At 42.2% G+C, this 21,641-nt stretch overlaps 1 protein-coding gene across 6 annotated transcripts in view; it reads left to right on the forward strand.

Annotated features, from left to right (window-relative positions):
• Positions 1-21,641, forward strand: part of SPIDR (scaffold protein involved in DNA repair) — a 203,068-nt gene that overhangs the window by 9,555 nt on the left and 171,872 nt on the right. For 4 of the 6 annotated variants that reach the window (XR_010829669.1, XM_066992950.1, XM_066992951.1 and 1 more), the window contains exons 4-5: positions 494-676; positions 2,423-2,580. Coding sequence is in view for 5 of the 6 variants with exons in the window: in XM_066992950.1 (XP_066849051.1) it covers positions 494-676; positions 2,423-2,580 (341 nt within the window). In the remaining variant the exon portion in view is untranslated. Of the gene's footprint in view, positions 1-493; positions 677-2,422; positions 2,581-9,586; positions 9,827-20,373; positions 20,646-21,641 lie in introns of those variants that run through there. The other 2 variants (XM_048072401.2, XM_048072399.2) reach the window with 2 other exon arrangements.

Here is a 21,641-nt window from a genome sequence, read left to right on the forward strand (position 1 = left end):
AATAGCTATTTTTTGTTATTCCTGAAACTTTTTTTTTCTCTCAGGACAAAACTGGCAAGTTATCTCTACTGATGGCATACTTTTATTCATTTGTTATTCATTGTATAAAGTGAGAGAAATCCATACCCAGAATATGAGGACAGTCTTTATTTAAACCATTTACAGTTTTAAAAGACCATATGTGGGAGGATTAGGTCTGTGTGTAGAGGACACAGAGACAATCATTACTTGTTCTCACTGTGCTGAAGGACTGATTGATAGCCTCTTCGCACAAAAGAAAGTGGTAGCATTTATCCTGGAGAATCAAAATGAAATTAACGCATGTACGTATAGGAAACAAATGTAAGCTCTAGTATTGGTTGCTGATACTTGGTGACAGAACTGATAATTTTTTTTCCAATTCAAGAAGAATATAGCTTAATTTTTAAGGATTTTAAATTTAACAATATTACATTTCTGTAACAATCTAAAACTTTGCAATTCTCTTTAATAGGATCTGCTGCTGAAAGCTCTAAGGAGGCCGAAGGCATAATATGGACCTCTAGTGGCAGTGATTTTTCAGATAATGAAAATAAAACATTGATTCCAAGGTTACACAGCAAAAAAAGTCTCAGTGAGAAAATAGAGAAGTCACAAAGGAGACATGATTTATTGTTAGAGGACAGAAGTGATGAAGGTAAGTTCAAACACAAGCAGATTTGTCAAGGAACCTTCTGACAACTTCAAGTGCTGTAATGAAAATACCTTGAGGTCATTCTGGCAAAATGACATGATTTAACCAAAATGGGATTAGATCATTTGGAGGGTTTTTCATCAATTTCATCTGAGTATAGCATAACCTCTTACTATAAATTATGTATTAAAAAAAAATTAAACTTTAGAGTGAAGGAGCATGACTGAACAGTTTATACCCGGAGTAAAGCATGTCAGCTTTTTTTCAATATTTTATAGTTTGTTCCATTTCTTTTTCTGTGCTGTGATATCCATACTGGCTTGTAAATATCTTCCTCTGCCCTTTCTGTTCTTCTAGTGATATTGCTGTCTGCATTTACTGAATAGCTGTGGTAGGCTTTGCAGCTGCAGATAGCATCATTTTTTGTGGCATGAGTTTTCATTTCAGTACACAGTATTCCTTGTTTTCTCTGTTAGCTGTATTGTGCAAGCAACCATGACTTTTGTTCCTAGGGCCTACTTTCTGTTTCACAGAGCAGGGGTTGATGAGGAGAAATGGATTAAAAGTGCAGCTGAAGACAAAAATCTTTACTTGTGTGATCTATTGTGTAAATTAAGATATTGCATTAGAACTTGTTAAGAAGTATTTTCATTGTGACTCCTTCAGCTAGATCTTCAGCGTTACGGACAAACTTCAGATCCTGGTTATCTGGCAAAGTGTTCACAGACCACGGAGATGAGCAAAGGGATTGACTGACTGACTTTTGTGTGTGTAGCTCTGGCTATGCACATTCCTTTGGTTTAAAATACTCAGTCTCCCTACTTCTTTCATCCTTATTTCTGTCGTGGATTTTATGCCGTCATTGATATATCTGATGGTCATCTGTTCTAATTCCTAGTAACTTTTTTCCTTCTTTTTGAATGGAAAGACTCATTCATTTTCCAGACTGTAATCTAATGGTCACCAGGAATCTTTCAAACCTGCCATTAATAGCATTGTCTTTCACTTGTCCCTTGCACCCCTAATAATGCCCGGTTTACTAACAACAAATATATCATGCATATTTTAATTTTTATTTTGAGACATTATACAGACAGGGACACCAAGGTTTTCTTTTGTTTGTTTCTATTAATTTATCCTAAACAATCTTCTGTGTGATGTGCTTAGAGGTTTGGTTTGCAGGTTTTGTATTTAGCCATGGTGTTTTAGGAGGTTACCATTTCAACCAGCTTTTTCATTTCTGCTCTGGGGGTTACTACTCGTAGCAGATGTTCACTTACACTGGCTTTTTAGCTCTTCAAGGTCACGGTCTGACGTGTTTGCTTAAAACAGTTAATTCCAAACAAGTAAACTTGGGAAATCTAATGCAACTGAACAACAACAAACACAAACTACCACTACCACCAAAAAACCCCACATAACTAAAACTGAGGAAAATTAATAATAACTAAACTAACTACTTACCTAAGAAGTTAAAAATATTGCCTCCTTATGGGTCAGTACTCTGGAAAATTTTTGGATTTTTTTTTTATCTTCATGGAAGCTTCTGTTTGCTAGTAGGGTTCAGGTTTTAGTATGAGGTGTAGGATCACAAAATAGTTCAGTATAAAGACCGGTTGAACATATACAACAAAATAGCATTGCATTTTTTCCAAGTTAGGGATGATTAATATTTTACTTTGTTTAAATTTGTATTCATGAATAATATATGGATGAATAAGAAAAAATATTTTTGCAAATTTTCTTTAGATGAACCAGAGTTCATTGACTGGGAGAAAGATAGTGATTCTACAGATAAATTTGATGGATCAGAAAAAGATGACAGTTCAGTGGAGATATCGGACTCAGACTCCTGCACAAATCTTAATTCTCCCTCTGTCAAAGAGGAGAATGATGAGCTCTATAAGGTAAGAAAATGTTTGTTTTTTTAAAAATAAATAAAGATTCTACTATAGCTATGTAGTGTATAGTGACATTCACAAGAATGTCAAGGTATTTTCTCTGACTGCTGTACCAACAATGTCCCACACCTAGAAATTGGTAGTGTGGCCACTGAGTCACAGGATTACTGAAGCGGGAAGGCACCTCTGGAGATCGTCCAGTTCAAGCCTTCTTCTCAAAGCTGGGTCTGATAATAGAGCAGGTTGCTCAGGGTTGTCTGGCTGGGTTTCAAGCATCTCCCAAAGATGGAGGCTCTACAGTCTCTCTGAGCAACCTGTTCTAGTGTTCAGTCACTCTCTGAGTTAAAGAAGTTTATTACAGTTAAATGGAATTTATTGCATTTCAGTGTGCACACAAAAAAGGTGACCAAGTGGGTAGGTTTCTTACCAGAAATTTGATCTGGATTCTTTATAGCCCCTGTCTAAGGGGCGCTGCCTTTAGAAAGTTAATGTCCAGATTTCCTGTAATGTGGGTAAGACAACTACCTATTTCTTTGGAGTACTTGGATACCTTGGCTGTATAAGATGCAAGTATTGTGAATAGAGCATATTGTCAGAGCTGAGATGTGGCAAGGGGCTAATACAGGACTTGCTTTTTCAGTGATGAGGATTGGAGAGCTCAGGGAAGGGGCAGAAACAAATATTGAATCCTGTCAGCTAAGGTCCGGTAGTATTTCCGTTAGAGAGGTGTACCGTTTTGTTTTTTAACTTTAGAAAACACAGCTGTTAATTCGTAAGGAAGCCGTGCTGTATCAATTATAGAATAAATGGCAGAAGTTTTTAACCTTTATTTAATTTGTTATAAAGAAACGACTTGTACTAGAAGACTTGAGGTTTGACACCATCCTAGGCGAAGTCAACACGTAACCTCTCCCGGCGGGACGTGAGGGGAGGCCAGCAGAGCGGGCTGGCTGGGGCCGGCACGCAGGGTGTTGCGAGGGCAGGCCGAAGGGGCTGACATCGCTGGGCTGGGGGAAGGCTGAGGAAGGCTCTGGCTGTGCTCTTCCACCCTCTGGGTGAGGGTAGCGGCCGGCTTCCAGCCTGACCTTTCTCAGCGGCGCCTGATGAGAGGAGAGAGGCGTGGGTCAGCGCAGGCAGCAGGGGAAGGTGCCGCCGGGTGCGGGGCCGGCCTTGGCTCCACGAGGGTGGCCGAGCGACACCCACCGGGTGCCGGCAGAGGGCACCAGAGGCCGGGCTGCGAGCCGCTCCCTGCTCCCCGGGCAGCGGGCAGCCTGGCGGGGTTATTTCCATTTATCTAGGCAGAGAGGCTTCCTCAGCGCGGCTGGAGGGAAGCTCTGCCTGCAGGCTGAGAGCCGTCTGCAGCTTCCCCACCAAAGCAGTCAAATAGCAGGGTCCTGCTGCCTTTCGGAGGACATCTTCTGGTTGCAGGCAGAGGGTGGAAGCAACCAAGTGGAGCTGGACGTCCCGTGGTACAGCGTGCTGCCGTGTTGACACGTGTGACCTGGCGTTCGGCTGTCTCATGTGGATGGGAGCAGCGATTTAGCATCCATCGCTCAGAGTTCACCATGGGTTAATCGAATATTTTTTCAGGTTCTTGAAGAATTGATTTAAAGTAGCACAAGTCTTGGACAGCAGTGTTAGAAGAGAACGTCCAGTCCATGTAAACCTGGGAAAACAGACTGGGATTTATGCAAGCCATAAAAGTCCCTCTTCTGTTATACCGGCATGATTTACTCCACTGTAGATGGAAAGTTGGGTGAATGCTATGAGACGCTTCAGTAATAGTAAATGGTGCCCAGGAGCGGGTTCATTTCAATGCAACAATACTGAAATCAACAGATTTTAACCTTAACCAGAATAAGCTATGCTACTACAAAATTTGGGGGTAAATTGGGAATCTCAGGATCCCTTTTCAGGTTTCTCTTTCCTGGTCGGAGTGCCACGCTGTGGGAATTTCCATGGGTGGTCAGCCTTACCAGTAAACTTTCTTCTGGGAATTTGGTGTATGCAGGAGGTTAAAGCCCCGGCGATCACTGTGTCATTTGCATTCTTTGTTTTGCTTTACTTCAGATATGCTATTTTCCTAGGAAACATTGCAGGCGAGCTGTTTGAGAGGATTCCAAGAGAGAACACAAAAGAAGTGTTCGCTATAGGAGATCATTTGCTGTATGAGTATTCTTCAAAAAGGCCTCTTAATTTTGTGGCCTAGTTCATGGTGGGGAAAGGAAAAAGAGCCAAATGTTGATATATCATCATTTTTGTGGTATTTACTAAATCTCTGGAACCTAATGGAGTGTGTGGATAATCAAAAGACCATGAAATTTATTTTACCCCACTTCAAAATATGCCAAATACCAAGAGGTTCTAGAGGTTTAGGATTGCTGCCAAATATCTTTATTGTAGTATTTACCCATGGTAAGAGCGTGATTGGTTTCTACTGGGAAATGAATAACTTCATAGCTGTTTTTTTCCCTAATATACCAGTAGATCTAATTTGAAAATTTCTTCTATTCAATTAACTACGTAGAAAGACTTGATGTATTGTTTCTGTATGAGGGTAAAACTCTTGTTTTTGTGTCAGGTGTAAAACTACAGTCCCATTTCAGTTTGTGTTCCATCTTAAGTCACTGTGCAGCGTCTTTCTTATCAGCTAGCTGCCTCTGACTTGTAAAGCTACTTGACAGAGGGTAATGAGGAAGGCAAGTTTAGTCTCGTCTTGTGGTGAGCAGCTGTTAGCTAATTTTGGTTCACTCCAGAATTATTGGACGTGGGGAAAAAGTCTATGAAAAAAATGACATGGTCATGCTTTGCTTTCCTTTGTATCTCGTTAAAGGATGAAATTTCTCATGCATCACCTTTTACTTAAGGTGATAAAGAACAAAGATCTGGCAAGACCTGATCCCGGAAGATTTTACTCTGAGTGTTTCTCTGCTCTGTTACCTGTGAAGGATGCCCAGTTGCCCTTTTTCTTGGGGACTGTGGTGCTCTGAATAAAGATCAACCATTAATGTTTATTTTTCAGCATCTGTGTTTTCCAAAAGAGCACCAGCTAATCACCTCAGAATTGTTCTAACACAATTTCGTGCATTGGTAATGACTACTTTTTCCCTGACTTGTGCAGAGGCCGTGTCTTATGTGCTGAAGATCCATATTTTGTGAGAATTACTAATCTATGAATTATATATGATTTATAAATATTTTAATGTTGGGGATTATATAAGATCTCGTAGATTCATTAAATGGTTTGAGTGAGAAGGGACCTTGAAGATCCCCCAGTCCCAACCCCCTGCCATGGGCAGGGACACCTCCCACCAGACCAGGTTGCCCAGGGCCCCATCCAGCCTGGCCTTGAGCACCTCCAGGGATGGGGCATCCACAGCTTCTGTGGGCAACCTGTGTCAGTGCCTCACCACCCTCTGAGTGAAGAATTTCCTCCTAACATCTAATCTAAATCTCCCCTTTCTTTAGTTTAAATCCATTACTTCTTGTCCTATCACTCCCCTCCCTGACCAAGAGTCCCTCCCCAGCTTTCCTGTAGGCGCCCTTTAGGTGCTGGAAGGCTGCTGTAAGGTCTCCCCAGAGCCTTCTCTTCTCCAGGCTGAACAACCCCAGCTCTCTCAACCTGTTTTCATAGGAGAGGTGCTCCAGCCCTCTGATCATCTTCATGGCCCTCCTCTGGACTTGCTCTAATAGGTCCACATCCTTCTTGTGCTGGGGGCCCCAGAGCTGAAGGCAGCACTCCAGGTGGGGCCTCACAAGAGCAGAGAGGGAGAATCACCTCCCTTGACCTTCTGGTCATGCCTCTTTAGATGCAGCCCTGGATAGGATTGCCTTTCTGGGCTGCAGGCACACATTGCTGGCTCACGCTGAGCTTCTCATTACCCAGGTTCTTCTCCTTAGGGCTGCTCTCAATCCATTCTCTGCTTAGCCTGTATTTGTGCTTGGGATTGCCCCAGCCCAGGTGCAGGACCTTGCACTTGGCCTTGTTGAACCTCATGAGGTTCGCACAGGCCCATGTCTCCAGCCTGTTCAGGACACTCTGGATGGCATCCCTGCCCTCCGGCACGTCGACTGCACCACGCAGCTTGGTCTCATCAGCAAATGTGCTGAGGGTGCACTCGATCCCACTGCCGTGTCACCAATGAAGATGTTAAGTGTAGTGTTGGTCAAAATACTGACCCGAGGGACACTACGATGTGCTAGTGCTGTTGTAGGCTCATGTCTCCTGCCATACTACCTCCCCCAATGGGAACTTTCTCTGTCCCTGTGTGCTGAGTGGCATCACCTTCCACGCTTGAATCCCTCCTTAAAACATTTTCTTTAACTTAAATGCTGGACTACTTTTAGTGATACAGAGTATATAATTTCTGTGTCTCAGAGCATTTTTTCTTTTTTGTCCTGTGTGTTGTATCTACTTCTTAGTTTCTTATGGTGCTTACTTTATATAGAATCATTATGCTTGGAAAAGACCTCCAAGATCATCTGGTCCAACCATCACCCTACTTCCAATGTCAAATATGCGAGGCAAGAGAGAGTTATCCCAGAATGGTGTGAAGGAGAGGGTTTTGCCCTTTATGTAGTTAAAGTATAGGAATTGGGCATCCTTCTGTACTTGCTATGCAGCATTAATAAAGTTTAACTTGTTACTGCAGATACTCTTTGTTGCAGAACACACTAATAAGCTTGCCTGCTAATCTTGGTGTCTGATGTGGCTGAAAATGTATCAAAGCCACATGATGAAGAAGTTGTTTCCTTTAAATACAGATTGAATGGTAATAACCCCAAAGTGTCTTGCTGTATGATCATAGGCAGCTGGAGAGAATCGCTGCATTTGTTTCAAAACTTTGTTCGATGAATCACCACTGTGCTGTCACTCTTCCTTGTTGCAGTCTGCGTGCACTGATAATGGGAGATTTGATGGGATGTTTGTGTAGTGTTGTGCAAAAGTTAATTTTCAGGTTTTCTGAGAGCGAAGGGAACAAATTATTTGAGATTTTTTTCCAGTGTGTGGATACATGTTGATTTGTGTTATATCTGAGGCTTTCTCATCTGCCAAAATCGGGTCCAATCTGTTGCTTAGTATGTTGATTTATTGCTGTCTTAATATTATTATTATTATTTTTAAAGACTTTCTGTGGTGTTAAAAGGGGGATTCAACACACAATGATATTTTGAAGAGATCCTTTTAAGAATGAATAGAAGAGTCATGCATGGCCAAGATTTCGCTAATATGTAGGCCCTGCTTTTATGACCTGCTCTCTTGATGCATTACAATGGTAATTAGAACTATCATTGGCTTGGTAATTAGAGTGGAGTCTAGAACTATTGTTGTGTAACAGAACTGAAAATAGGTTATCTCAAGGTAAGGAATCATTATTATGGCAGATGGAATTTGTGTCATCCTGTCAGACTGATGACTTAGCGCTGATAAAGGATGCTGGTACGACCGTGTTGTTGCAAACAATTACTTTTGTCAGCCCATTACCAAAGGGAGCTTGCTGGAATATACACGAGAACATGCACGAGCTTACAGTTTCTGAAAGTGTGCTTCATGGGATAACTCGGGCTGGAACGGACTCAGGATGTCTCTGATGCAAGCTGCTCAAAGCAGGCTGAGGTGCAAGGTCAGACAAGGTTGCTTAGCGCTTTATCTGGTGCAATCTTGGAAAACTCTTAAGAATGGCATTTGCACAACCAGTCTGGGCCATGTCCTTCTTCCTTCTCTGCCTGCCTCTGCCCTGTCTCCCCTCAAAAAAGTGAACCTTGCTTTTCTGGGTAGAACTGGTGTCTTCTAGCAGGACTCTTCAGGTGGACCTTTTAGCGAGACCTATTAGTCAAGACTGCAAGTCAGTAGCAGTCCAGGAACAAATGCCGTTTGTATTCACATTGGTGAGGTGGAGTGATTTATGCACGGACTACTGAACAAAACTGAAGTTGTGTGCCAGCCGCTTTCTGCTACAGGCATACCGCTGCACCTCCTTATCCAGAAAGGAAACCTCAAAACTTTTTTCATAGTCACGGCTAATGGCTCCCCTCTCAGCATTCTGTTCCAGTGATTTGCTCAGATTATCAGAAGAGAAAATTGCACATTTCTGGGTGAGCTGTGGCTATCTGCTTAACCGGAGACTTAAGACTTCAGTCATAACACCAAGACCCCATTAATTTTAAATCAGGATCAGAGGTATTACTTAAGCTAATACCTGACCAGTTCAGATGTTCCTTGCTTTAATGATTTAAAGTATTTTGGGAAGACTTTTCTTTGTAGTCCAAGAGGTAGCAGTTCAAATCTCAGTTTAGCTGAATTGTCTCGTTACCTTCCTTGGCAGTGGTGCAGGCAGCCCCGTGAGTGACCGGACCCTCGGTGCCTTCTCTGCCCTGTGGGGGTGTTGTAAGGCCATGGTGCCCGTTTTGCAGGAAGCTTTTCACCGCAGTTGTCGTATATACTTCTGTGTGCTTGCATGTGTGTTTGTATCATCTTGCATGTGATCCAGAGTGTCCCTGAGGTAGCAGGGCTTCTTTGAGCTTAGTTTGTGAAATTCCCTGTGTGTTTTATTAACTAAATATAAAAGAGTCCCGACTACCACATCCTGGGTGTACCAAGTCTGATGAATTGCAGGACTTACCGCAGTGACATAAACAGGCTTTAGACCCTGCTGCCTTGTGCTGCCATTCCAAGGCCGTGTTTTTATGTTGTTTCAAACTCCGGGCTGTTCGTGTGCGCTAATCCAGCTCCTCCGCTTTGTTTAAGTTAAGGCTTCAGCTGGACCGCCTGGTCTTTCTTGCACAGCTCTGGAGAGCAACAGCTTTAAGCGCAGTTGACAGCGTTGCTATCTCTGCCTACACGGATCGAGTGCCCCCCTCTCTGCTGTCTTCCCCTCTTCATCCCCCTCTTTCCCACATTCGCTTTTTTCTTTTTTTTTAAACAAGACCGCAGTGGCCCGTGGTGGTTTTCCTGTGGCTGCATTCCACGGGAGGGATCTGGGTTTTCTCAGGCCTGGCACCTCTCAGCAGTGTGACTCTCTCCAGAATGTTGCAGAGGGGCTTCACGAGTCCTAGGGAGAAGCAAGGAGGTGTATGCTTTGCCCAGACCTCGGTCTCAAGAGGTGAAGCAAAGAAAGGGTCTCACGTGTCCCCCTTCTGTAGCCGTACACCAGAAGAGGCTACAGGAGAGGGTGGAGCATGCACCTCTGGGACCGCAGCGCTGTCCTCTGGAAGCAGGGAAAGGCTAAAGCCAGGAGAGTTAACAACATTGGTAAGAAATCAAAGGCCTTTGTCTTGTTCCCCACCTCTGACAAGGCTCTCCCCTCACCATTACGGACCATTTGCTAATAGTTCTGCACTCTGCAAAGAATCACGAGGACGGTGAGAAAGCTGCTGGGTTTTGTTTTGTCTAAATCTGCCTTCCAAACTAATTCCTAACAATGTGTCTTGGGACTCCTCAGGCCAGATTGGAGGAGAAATTAGTTGGAATTTATTTGAAATCCTTTTTGAGGCAAGTGGTGGAAGGAAAAAAAAAAAGTGAAATACATAGGCTCAATCTTAGCTGTTTGTTCTGATAAATATACTTTCTAAATACTGTGGCTCTGGAAAGAAACCAAAACAGAGGAGCCAGAAACATCGGCTAATGGCTTCAATCTTGTTTCCATCCACACAAAGGGGTCTGTGTACTGCAAACTGAACTTTATGTCTAAAAGATTTTAGAGTTCGTTTAACAATTCCTGTTTTAATCTGTCTCGTGGGTCGTTACGTTGTTTTAAAAATAATTTTATAGTGGTCCCGTAGCTGTTTCTGTCACCCGTTGTGCCAAATCATTGCGTCAGATGAAGGACCGAATACATCCGAGAAAGTAAAATGCTCTTTTATCACCAGGCATGTTTGTTGCATCCAATGGTGGAAAAAACATTTCTTGTCCATTTAAGGTACCCTGAGCTGTTGCAGGCTGTGTCTGTTCCCAGGCTGAACCTTGCTGGTCTAGCAGGTTGTCACAGCAATACAGGAAAGACATGTGTGCGTCTGTCTAAAACAATAAAAGCATGTGCAATGCTATCTATAGAATGGCTATTAAGTAAAAATAAGATGTTACATGTCTAAGGACATCCAGTTACTGGTAGAATAAGCCAAGCATGATGTGTACCAAATTCATCCAATTATCCCTTCATTTTAGACATCACTTCAAGTTTCTTTTCACAAAACCAGGACTATTCCTCTTGTAGTAAGGGTTACTGGTAAAAATCTACGGAATTTTGGAGATCTGGACCTAAATTTGGAATACCTTGGAAAGCACAGGAAGACCAAAGTTTAGGAGCTGAGTGGTTATTAAAAAGATTAAAAAGCCTCCACAGCTTTTCAGGGTTTCTGCCTCGCTTTAATGGATGAAGGTCTTGTATATCTGTCTTTGTTCTTATCTTGCATGGAAGAAGGCAGCTATGTGGGGGGTTCTTTGTGTTTTGTGTTTTTTGTGTGTTTTGTTTTTGTTTTTAGTTCATGCTACTGTGTCTTTGGATTGGAAGGAATGCAGTTTTGTGGTATGGTATGGAGGAACAGGACGTTTGTTGCTGGCTCCCACCACAACGTGGAAGTGTGTTAGATAGATAAGAAAGGAGTAAATGAGATCAGAACAAATGGATTAAAACTGAGAATGCGTATGATAAAGCTTAAGAAAGTTGGAAGTAGGAACTTGTGGGTGGGGGGAGTCTGGCTTTCCCGGGCACAACGAGGTGGTACTGGGGTGGAGTGAAGTCCTGCCTCTCGTAGCCAGTTTGGCAGGGTCTGTGTCATGTTCTGTTGCTCTTGCTTTGTGATAAACAGTTTCTAGACAAACGTCTGAATCATCTGTAGATGACAGTTCAGATCTGCCATTCTTTTGTTATCAGGACACTTGCATTCCAGACTAATAACCCTGGTGGCTGATTAACCCTTTCTGTGGGGAAGCCCTGTGGAGTTGGGCTGGAACTCCAAATTTCTGAAATATTAGAGAAGGCTTTGCCTACTCTGCAAGAATCTGTTAGCGCACTCACCACAGATGTGCCAGCTGCATGTAACCCTGCTCCCACACTTTGTGTCTTTAACATGTCACTTTGCCTTCAGGCTAGGGCAGCAGCCCTGACTGCCTGATGGTTGTGTCTTTGTCTGTCCTCAGTCCCTCTGGAAGGTGTTACTTCATAAAGCATCTCTCCTGCTACTTACAACTTCAGCCCAGCCTTTTTATCCACACTTTTTTGAACACACGAAAAAGATGCCGCACCTCATGCTCTGTTCACTGCTCAGTCCCAACACGGGGGCATGTTTTTTTTGACTCAGTCCCAGTCATTCTCCACCCACTCAGTCTTCTCTTCCCATCTCGGTCACTATTTCATTTGCTTGTCCCCATTCACCCTGACCTGGTCACTGCTCAGTCTCAGTTCACCCGTTCTCTCTTGCCTAATACAACCATTTAGTTCTGTGTCACCAAATATTCTCACCTGGTAGCCACTCTTCAAAAAGGGTAGCTGCAGCAGCTCCTCGCATCAGGCGCTTTGCCAGCGCGGTGCTGTTGTTGCAGCCTCCAGTGTTATGCGCATGATTTTTCTTATTTCTCTACATGTATATGACTGTACGTGTATCTTTCTCCCCATTGAATCAGTGGACAAGAGCCCTGATCTGCCTTTGTATGAATCCCCGTTGGGGCAGCTGAGAAGTTTCTCTGAGAGGAAATGACTTGGTGTTCTGCAGACCCCTTCGTGTGCATGGAAAAGGAACCAGAGGAGCTAAGTGAAAGAAACAGACCGGAGCTGTCTGTATGTGAAGGTGAACACGATGGGTAGAATGGCTTCATATAAAGTAGTCATGGGTGAAGAGGGGTGAGGTTTCTGCTGGAGCTTAGATATTCTGAAAATATGCTTTAAAAAAATTAATTGCAACTTAAAAAAAAATCCATTAACTTTCCACATCCACTGTATTTGTGGGTAGTAGTAGTTTTCCCACTCACAAAAAAAGAAAAAGTAGTGGAAGTGGGAAAGGTTCAGAGAGAGTTGTCAATAGTGATCAGATACATGGAGTGTTTTCTGCATGAGAAGAAATTTGGTGTAATAGAAACCCTCAGCCTGAAGGAAATCCCTGTGGAGAGGGCATAAAAGAAACCTGTGAATCACAAATAAATAGGAAGTAGTAAATGAAGTGACAAGCTACTGTATAGAGCTAAGAGACATCAGGTGAAACTAGCAGGTCGAGTCAGCATTTCAAAGGAGATTATTCATCCCACCAAATGTGACAGAGCTGCAAAGCTCCCTGCCACAGGGTGATGTGGATGCCAAAAGATTACATGGGTTTGAAACTAATTGGACAAATTCCTGAAAGAAAAACCTATTAAGGATTAAACAGAGATACTGCCTATAGTTGAAGCCATAAACTGGAGTAAGGGAGACTGCTCTGTGGCAGTTTTGCCACATGCTTGCCCTGTTCCAAACTCTCCCCTAAACATCTGACATAAATCATTGTCAGAAACAAAGTATAGTGGGCTAGAACTATCCCTGGTAGATTCCTGTACAGCCACTCCCATGTTTGTATGCTGTGGGCTTCTCAATGTGCGTGGATTTTGTCCTCTTTCCTTTGCCATATTTGGTTCTTCCTCTGTGGAGCAGTTGAGAAGTCAGCATACCGACAGGTGATGCTGCAAATGAACCTTCTCGTGATGCAATGCAGTTGGTACTCTTAGCAGCTCTAGTTCTGTCACCTGCTGCCCCATCTGGCAGTCTTTTTTTCCATGTAGTCTAGCTTATGCTCACCTCACGTTTTTTTATAAAGCTTTCTAAACAGACATGGGGTTGGAAAGGAGCCTTTGAGACAGCACAGGTGATGGCTGTAGGGCCGTAGCCAGTCTTGCCTAGAGAGGCATTTAGCTTCCCTGGAGTGAGCTGGTGGCAGGCTTCACAGTCTCTAATTTTTATTTTTATTTTTTTTAACTTACTTGAATGAGGGAGAAGTGCAAAGGTAAAGAGCTTTTTCCTTTCCCTCCAATTGAAATCTCTTATTTTTATGATTAATTGGAAAAGTGCTAAGGTTTTCACTTTCAAACATGTATTTGTTGAAGTACGTTTGAGCATCGTGAAATTGAAAGAAGTGTTGCTGAGTTGCATTGTGAATCTGGTATGTTCCAGAAATAAAGTGATTTGTCTAGGATATTAGGATATGAAGCACTCTCGGATCTTTTGGAATGAGAACAATTTAAGTAGCAGTATAAGAAAAATAGTATAAATCCCCAATACTGAACTTTTCTTTCTGGGGTAAGCAGGATAATTTTTGGAGCATGCATGTGAATGTATGATTGTATAATGGCATGAAATAAATTTGGAAAGAGGTGCATAATTCTCTAAAATAATAAACCTGTGTTATTCATAAACTGATGACACAGGGTTTGAGGGTTTTATCTAGCTAGGGGGTTATATTGAGGGTTTATCTATCTAGGGTTTGAATTATAAAGGTATGGGGAGAAATTTGTGTCTATATTAAGTATTGTGCAGTGAGAAAAAGAGGTTCTCTAGTGCAGTTTATGCGCTTTCTGACCGAGATTATTAAGGCTGTGATAGACATTGAGAGATTTATCCTTCAGTACTTCACTCAGTCCCTTTCTGAATCAATTGAAGTTCAGTCTCCAACCATCTGGGGAGAGGGATACCCCAATCTAATAATTCATTATATATTTGACAGTCAGAAAAAAGGCCTCTTACTTGTGAAGGCTGTAGAAAAAGAACTGCATTTCATACCACCCTATTATTCTTTGCAGACATGTACAAAGAAGAGAATTAACAATATTACGGGCAGTAACATAACAGCATTACAGAGCTGCTTGTAAAACCGCATTATATAACTGTATACAGGGAAGCTTTGCCAGCAGCGACCTTTAGTTACTGCATTCTGCCTTTACAGGACTCGCTGGGATCATTCTTATAACGTAAGATACTTTTGTGCTGAGAGGACGTAAGAGTTTTTGTATGGCATTTATGTACTGATGTAAAAAGGAAGGGTCAGGGCAGCCCTTCGCACTAGGGAAGGCACTTTGTCATCAGCCTCAGCCTGTAGTTATTGGAGGAGGAGGGGAGAAAAAAGGGAAGAAAGATGTATTTGATCTCTTACGTAGTTTTGGGGGGGGGAAGGTTAAATTGAAAAATACCAAAATATATGTAGACCTTTCAAAGGGTTAGGGCATTAGCACAGACTTAGGATGAGGAAATAAAATGGGGCTTAAAACTGGCATTCTCGTGCTTTAAAAAGTGAGCTGAATGGCAGATTATAAGATTGTCAGCTTAACCAAAAACAAAAGCAATGTTTTTACAAGAAACAAATCTGGAAGGAAAAAACGTATGAGTGATTATTCCCATCTACTTTTTAACCTTTAGATGCACTTGAGGTTCATTTTCCACATTTTTTTCATGTGTGAACAGTAGAACTAGATTTGTAGCATATGTTATTTTTGACTCGTGGTTTATATCACTTGTGATTTAAAAGGTTCTGTGATTACTTTTCTGTAAGAACATTTTATAGTTAAAAACTTGGTACTAACCACAGGAGCTGTGGATGGAAAAAGTTGCTAAGTGGGTGTCAGAACAGGGCAGAAGATTCCTTTCTTACGTGGCTTTGCAATTTTAGATATATGGTTCCCACAAGTATTGATGGCTCCTTAAATCTGATGAGCTCAGAAGAGAAACTTAGGTCTGGCAAAATGTCTGTTTTGCTTTATTCAGTGTCTTAAAACAGCGAAGGAAGCATCGCTTTCACTGATGAAGATGAGTTGATTCATCACTTTCGTATGAGTCTAAGTGAAAAATATTGCATATCTCCTCTGTTCCCTTTGTGTGTGCTGAGTATTTATAAATGTTTAGGGTAACATTGTCATAGCACAGGTCATTGTGTGGGAAGCTAAATGGAAGAAATAATTGGAGAAATAATGGAAGGGAAAACTAAATCATGATTTTACATAGTATTAGCAGGTAGCATAACTTTTCTGCCACGCTTGTGCTGTGCAAGTCACTTACTAAAGACGAATGACAGATTTAAAAAAGCATCTGTCATACTGTATTATTTTAAAGCACTCCGCATCACTTTTTGATATACTTATAACGCAGCAACTGCCTTGAATGATCTCAGGTTGGCATTTCTGTGTGTTTAAGTTGTGGTTTAATGCAGGAGTTGCTTATGGATCATGGCTTCCAAAATTTGCTTGTGAAGAGGCAAAAAAAAATTCTCTGCCCATGAATTGCTTGGGTGTTTTTTAATGCTACTCAGCTGTTACTTAATTGCCATCAATTAATCTGTAAGCATTTTGGAAAGTGGTGGTGGAAGTTTTCTATCTGTCTTGCATGCTCCAGATGCTCTGAACAGTCAGAAGTAATAATGTAGACAATCAGTCAGCCCTGACACAGTCATAATCCATGTCGTCATGGCAAAACAGAAAAAGTTAGACTACTGGTGATGTGTGGTGGTTTATTTTCACATTTTGAGCAGGGAGGGATGATTTAAGAGGACGCTGAATGCTAATTTTTGTTGCTTTGTTGCCATGTGTATTTCAAATGGAAGAACAGCAAATGGATTTAATTTTTATGAGCTTTGTAGCCAGCTGATCATAAAAATTCATCTGCTTCTTAGCAGAACTGTGCTCCAGTTTTAAAGAGAAGAAAGAAGATAATGCAGCTCGCATGTTTCCCTAAACTGGAATGGATGAAATAAATGTCCTTCTAAAGGAGATACCCAAGTGTTAATAGTATTGTAGAGTTTAGCTGGAAGAAAAGCACCTTGCAGTGTTTTTTGTTTGTTTGGTTGTTTTTTTCCCTCTGTCACTATAACTTTTTCTTAAGCACTTTGTTGCTCAGGCTTTTTAGGAGGCAAGTCCTTGCACAGTGGTTGCAACTTATTTGTCCTTTTTTTTTTTTAGCATAATACTGTGTAACTTTCCTGAGGCTTTTTTAGGTGTTGCAGCAGTAATGCACGAGAATGAAACTGAAACGATCTGAAACCTATGGCTGGTGACCTACCTGTGGGTCCTTCTGATTTCTTTCTTTACTGACATAAAGGATTAAGATGTACAATGTTACCAGTCATCTGCAGACTTTGGTTTAAAAAGTGATTAGACAGTTTTCTGGTTTAAATAAAATAAAATAAAAATAAAAAAAAACCACACTGAGCTAGGTGAAATGAGGCTACCTTAGGAAGCTCTGGAGTTGCAAGTCATTTCACTCTGGAAGAGCGTATCAGGGAAGAAATGTTCACTTGCTTTGTACTTACTCTTCTCTGTATGCATCTCATATAGCTACTGTCCCAGGTGGGATGCTGATTTCAGCAAGGCTATGGCCTGATTCGTTCTTGCTGTTCTTTCTTTTTTTCTTTTCCTTGAGCTCCACAATTTTTTAACTGCAGCTTTATTGTGCATTTAAGTCCTCAGCTTCCAGAGTCTGGTTAGCATATTATCTTATGTGGCGTTATGCCAGTGTTTATGGGATTAAAGCAAAAGGAAGTTCTGGTTTGCTGTTTATATCTAAAATGCAGAGTGGATCTGATAGGTTACTTATGAAGTTTCAGTTTCACTCATATACCTGCTGCCTCAGTCTCTCTGGCACACTTTAATCTCAATGTATTCAGTTTTTAAAAAAGAATAAGGCTTTAATTTTTGCTAGATAGAATTAGGCTAATTGCATGTGAAGAAATATAAACACACAATGCTGGAAAAAGTTAGGAAGGAATTTCTTTGTTTTGGTTTTATGTGCCTAACTATGTAGTGCTGCAGTAAGGAGAAAAAATGATACTGTGGAAAATCAGAACTTGGTAAAACCCTTAAAGAACAAACGAAAGCATGCTAATGAAATAAAAGCATAAGGCAAAAGTGAAGGTGATAGGTTCGGACATAAAGGAATTAACAAAAATGGGAATGAAATTGAGTGAAGAAACGGAGCTGAAATTTTATTTAAAGGTGTGGTAACAGATTTGTTACCACTCTGAAACTCCGTACAGAATCCAGAGGCCTGATCATTTCTATTACACTGTTGCTGTGATTGAAATGTTGTCAGGATGAGAAGTGTCTGTTTGCTTGTTTGCTTAGAAAAATAAGCCAACCTGCACTAGCTTCTGAAAAACAAAACAACCCCCCCAGCCCGAAGCTGCGTTCAGGAAAAATAAAAGCAAGTATCTAGAAATGTGTCCCTATGTTTAGCTGGCAATGGACACCATCTCCTTCATGGGAAATGGTAGTAACTTAGATTTAATAAATTGAAAGTTCCCGAGTTCAATATGTGCAGTCAGATCAGTGTAATTTGTCTGCCTCTGTCTGCGTTTGTCGTAACCACAGGTCACGTAAATTCTGCCGTTCCCCCAGAGATGGCTAGATGCCTTTTCCTTTTACCTATTTGCTGTGCTTTTCATCTTGTAAGAAGCATTTGGGCATTTCCAGCCCAAAGTGTTATGAGGACTGACAGATCGAGTGTTGTAGAAGAATAATAGAATTAAAATGCTTTGCCTTTTGATATTCCAGAAGCCCCAAAGCAGTGCTAGCCTCGTTCAGATCTGACGTTACCCTGTTTTCACTCGCCCATGGACGTGACTGTATCTCAGGTGATGCTGGGCTTCCTGTTCCTCTGAAGTCGTGTCTCTGTGCTGCTTCTGCACTTACGTCTCCCTGCTGTTACCGATCTGTCCTAGATTCTTTTCGCTGACCCCATAAACGAGTATCTGAACTATGCTGAAAAATGGGAGGAGGAGAAATAGGCAAATGTGTTAGGCTGTCAGGCTGTGCAGCGTTACTGACGTGTCCAGTACGTACGCTTGGCTGTATTATCAAATGGCCCAACTCTCAAATGAACAAACTGACGTGCTAACGGAGCTAAAAGGAATTGCTGGTCTTGAGTATCTGAGCCCTGTTTACACTTGTTTTTAAGGAGTGACCCATTAGTCTAATCTCCTTTCTTTCAAGTTGATAAATGGCGTTATTTAAGAAAATAAAATATTCCTCTAGCCTAGTTTTTTCTTACCTGACAGGTATGCAGCTAGCTGCTGTGGTTACTTTTGTACCTATGTAGTTAAAGATGGTTTGAGAAGCATTCGTGGCTCGGGACTCAACTGTACTTTGAAAATGGGGCCGTGCCATTAAAGTTACTGGTGGCTAGGTAGGATTTTCTCTTGTGCACTAAATAAAAACATAAATAGCGTGGTGCAATTGAAAGTTTTTAATTCAAACAGTATGGGCTGAAATCAAGGAATGTGTTACCCTGCCTTTGGTCCTGGCGCAGCAAACTGCATCCAGTCACTTGAGATTCTCTGAACCACAAACGAAAATATTCCAGGACTTAAACTGAAGTGCTTCATGTTCCAGGTGAGGTGGTTTAGAAGGGCAGTGGTGCACAGGCCTTGCTGGCTTCCATGTCCAGCTACAAAATAAGAGGGCTTTATCTTTAAAATGTAGGAGATCTCAACTCTTTTTGTTGTTGTTTAAATCCCGTTCATAGTCTTGAAGAGTATTAGAAGAAACGATCTTACTGAATATTCGCCTTAAGAATACAATAAAAAAAATGAATCTCGTCCCCTTTGAGCTAATGATCTGGTGCATTTGCTTAGAGGTTATAAGGCACGCTGCGTGTTGTTAAGACCAGGAGCCTGCGTGATTGCGGTGAGTGTGTCACATCCTCCCGTCAACTTTGCCCTCCTTGGAGACGCTGGCAGTCTCCCTGCGGTTTGCCCACTGGCCAGCTGGGAGCGGCTCGAGAAAACTTCTCCAACCTGTGGATCTGGTTCTCGAGCAAACTTTCAGACTTAACAGTATCTCGGGACTCCTTGCCAAGCCCCATTTGGAGAGAGGGAAGGGTACTGGGGCAGGCTTTCAGCGTTCGGCGGAGAACTAATCTGTAATTTTGTAACAAATTTAATTGTGTGTGTTCAAATGATGGTGTGTGGGGATTGCTGTTTTTTTCTCTCCCTGACAACCCAGTAAACTCCTCTGTAAACACAAGTCTGCTGAGGAGCTCCCCTCTCTGAAAACCTTCCCCCGTCTCCAGCACGAGGTAGTGGTTCTGGCTGTGCTTGGAGGGGAGCGGGCAGGGAGCTGCTCGGACGCTGAACACGTACAGTGTGAATGCCAATATGTCTTCGTTAAATACGTCTTAAAGTCTTTCTGTGTCTTCCCAAGGGGTCTTTAAAAGTAGCCCATCAAGTCAAGGCATGTCGTTGGAAACTTACCTGTCTTGATATGGATTCCCTGTCACTTGTGTCATCAGCCATCTGCATATTTCTTATTTGAATGCCTTCCCTTCCTATACTTCATCTAACTCAGAATTCACTTTATCTGATACTTCTTCAGTTGTCCTCTTCATTCTGCAGTATGACCATCATAAAAACAGCAGATTAGGAATAGTTATATCCACTGTGGCTTCTCTTGTTCTGTGAAGATTTTCATTTGTTTGGTCCTGTCAAATGATTGTTACGTGTTTGCAGGGAGCTTTTAAATCATCGATTCTTTAAGTCGTCCCATCCCCTACTTTGTCCTCGTCAACTTTTTTTTCTGTACATGAATTTGTCCTTAGTATACGTGTTACACAGAGGTAAATGAAAATAGTATAAGAATTGTATTTTTCATGCTTTTCTAGATTTTTGTGTACTTTAAGATACAGTTACTTGGAGAATGGCATTTTGAGAATCAAAAAATATAACCACAGAACATCAAGGACATAGTTTCTCTCCCATTATTTATTTTTTTTATCCTTAGGGCATTAAGGGTGAACCACTATAGTACTGGAGCTAATACTATTTTAAGTCACAAGCAGGACTCTGTGAAAGACGTTTTCAAAGACGACGACTTCTGAAAGGATTTTCTGTCATACTAAGCAGGGACCTAATAAAACTTGTGTAGGAAGTTATTGTCTCGTTGGCTAGCAGATTTATTTGGTTAGCAGTTTATTTTTGTAGTTGTAATAGTAGCTTGCAGTATGTAGTAGTTCAGGCAAGAAATCCTCAGTGCAACTTTCACATATAAGATATGTTGCTGACGTTGGAAGGCCTGGCCAAGTGACATGGATCCTCTCCTTGATGCGTGCCTTGGGTGTGTTACCGGAGAATCTGTAAGTAGGCAAAAATGTTGTCTTTTTCAGCAGGTGGGTGAGGGATGCTGGGTCAGCTACTAACTGATGTAGCTTTCCAGGTTTGCACTGAAATGGTGGAAGCAGCTTCAGTGGGCCGTGCAGGCAGGCAGCCCGTTAGCCTTGCCATCTCCTGTGGGACTGACCGCGTGGGCTGCGTGCTGGGCTGAGACGCGTGTGCAGAAGGGTCTGAGGGTGAAACCGGGTCCGTCGTCCTGCTTGCGTTACTTACAGCCCGGCTGCAAGGTGCTGTCAGGGCATGGACGGGGTCACAGGTGGTGGAACGGGCCCTAGATGGGTGACTGGGGAAAGTCCTCTCAGTGTCTGTGAGCTGGCTGCGATTGTGCACCTACAGGTGTCAGATAGCTCGATCCTTCCTGGAACAGGGGGGTGGGAATCAAGAGGCAGAAGGGGTAACAGAAGGAAAGAGGAAACAGGACTTGAGACTAGGCTTTGGAGAGAGAGCGGGGTGTCCCGGGGTGAGGAAACGAGGAAAAGCGAGCTCAGATCCATATGTTACACAGAGAAAGTACATCAGGTTCATGGTTCATCGAGTTTATATTGCCTTCTACTTGTTTGCTTTTCATCTCGTGGCAGAACCTCAGAATAATCCGTTTGTGAATGACATAACTTCGTAACAGGTGATCCCATATAGAAGCATGGTATGAGATACCTACAGTGTCGCCTTTACTTGAAGGTTCGGAGAGGAAGTGAGTCATGAGCAGCTCTGGCTTTACAGCTTGTCGCTCCCTCCCTTCTCTAGCTGAAAGGTGTGCTGGAATTTTCCAGGTACAGCACCAGGAGAGGTGAGAGGGAGAGCGCGTAGGCTGGGATTTAGGCAGGGAAGGGCTTGTTGTAGGGAGAACTGTTCATTCACTTCTGGTAAAGGAAGGAATGCCAAAAGATAAAATTTAAATCAGAGATGGAAAGGGGAAAAAAAAAAAAAGATGTGTTTTAAAACACATCTAATGTCATCTT

The sequence above is a fragment of the Anser cygnoides genome, chromosome 2, assembly GCF_040182565.1.
Source record: "Anser cygnoides isolate HZ-2024a breed goose chromosome 2, Taihu_goose_T2T_genome, whole genome shotgun sequence".
Classification (NCBI taxonomy): domain Eukaryota; kingdom Metazoa; phylum Chordata; class Aves; order Anseriformes; family Anatidae; genus Anser; species Anser cygnoides.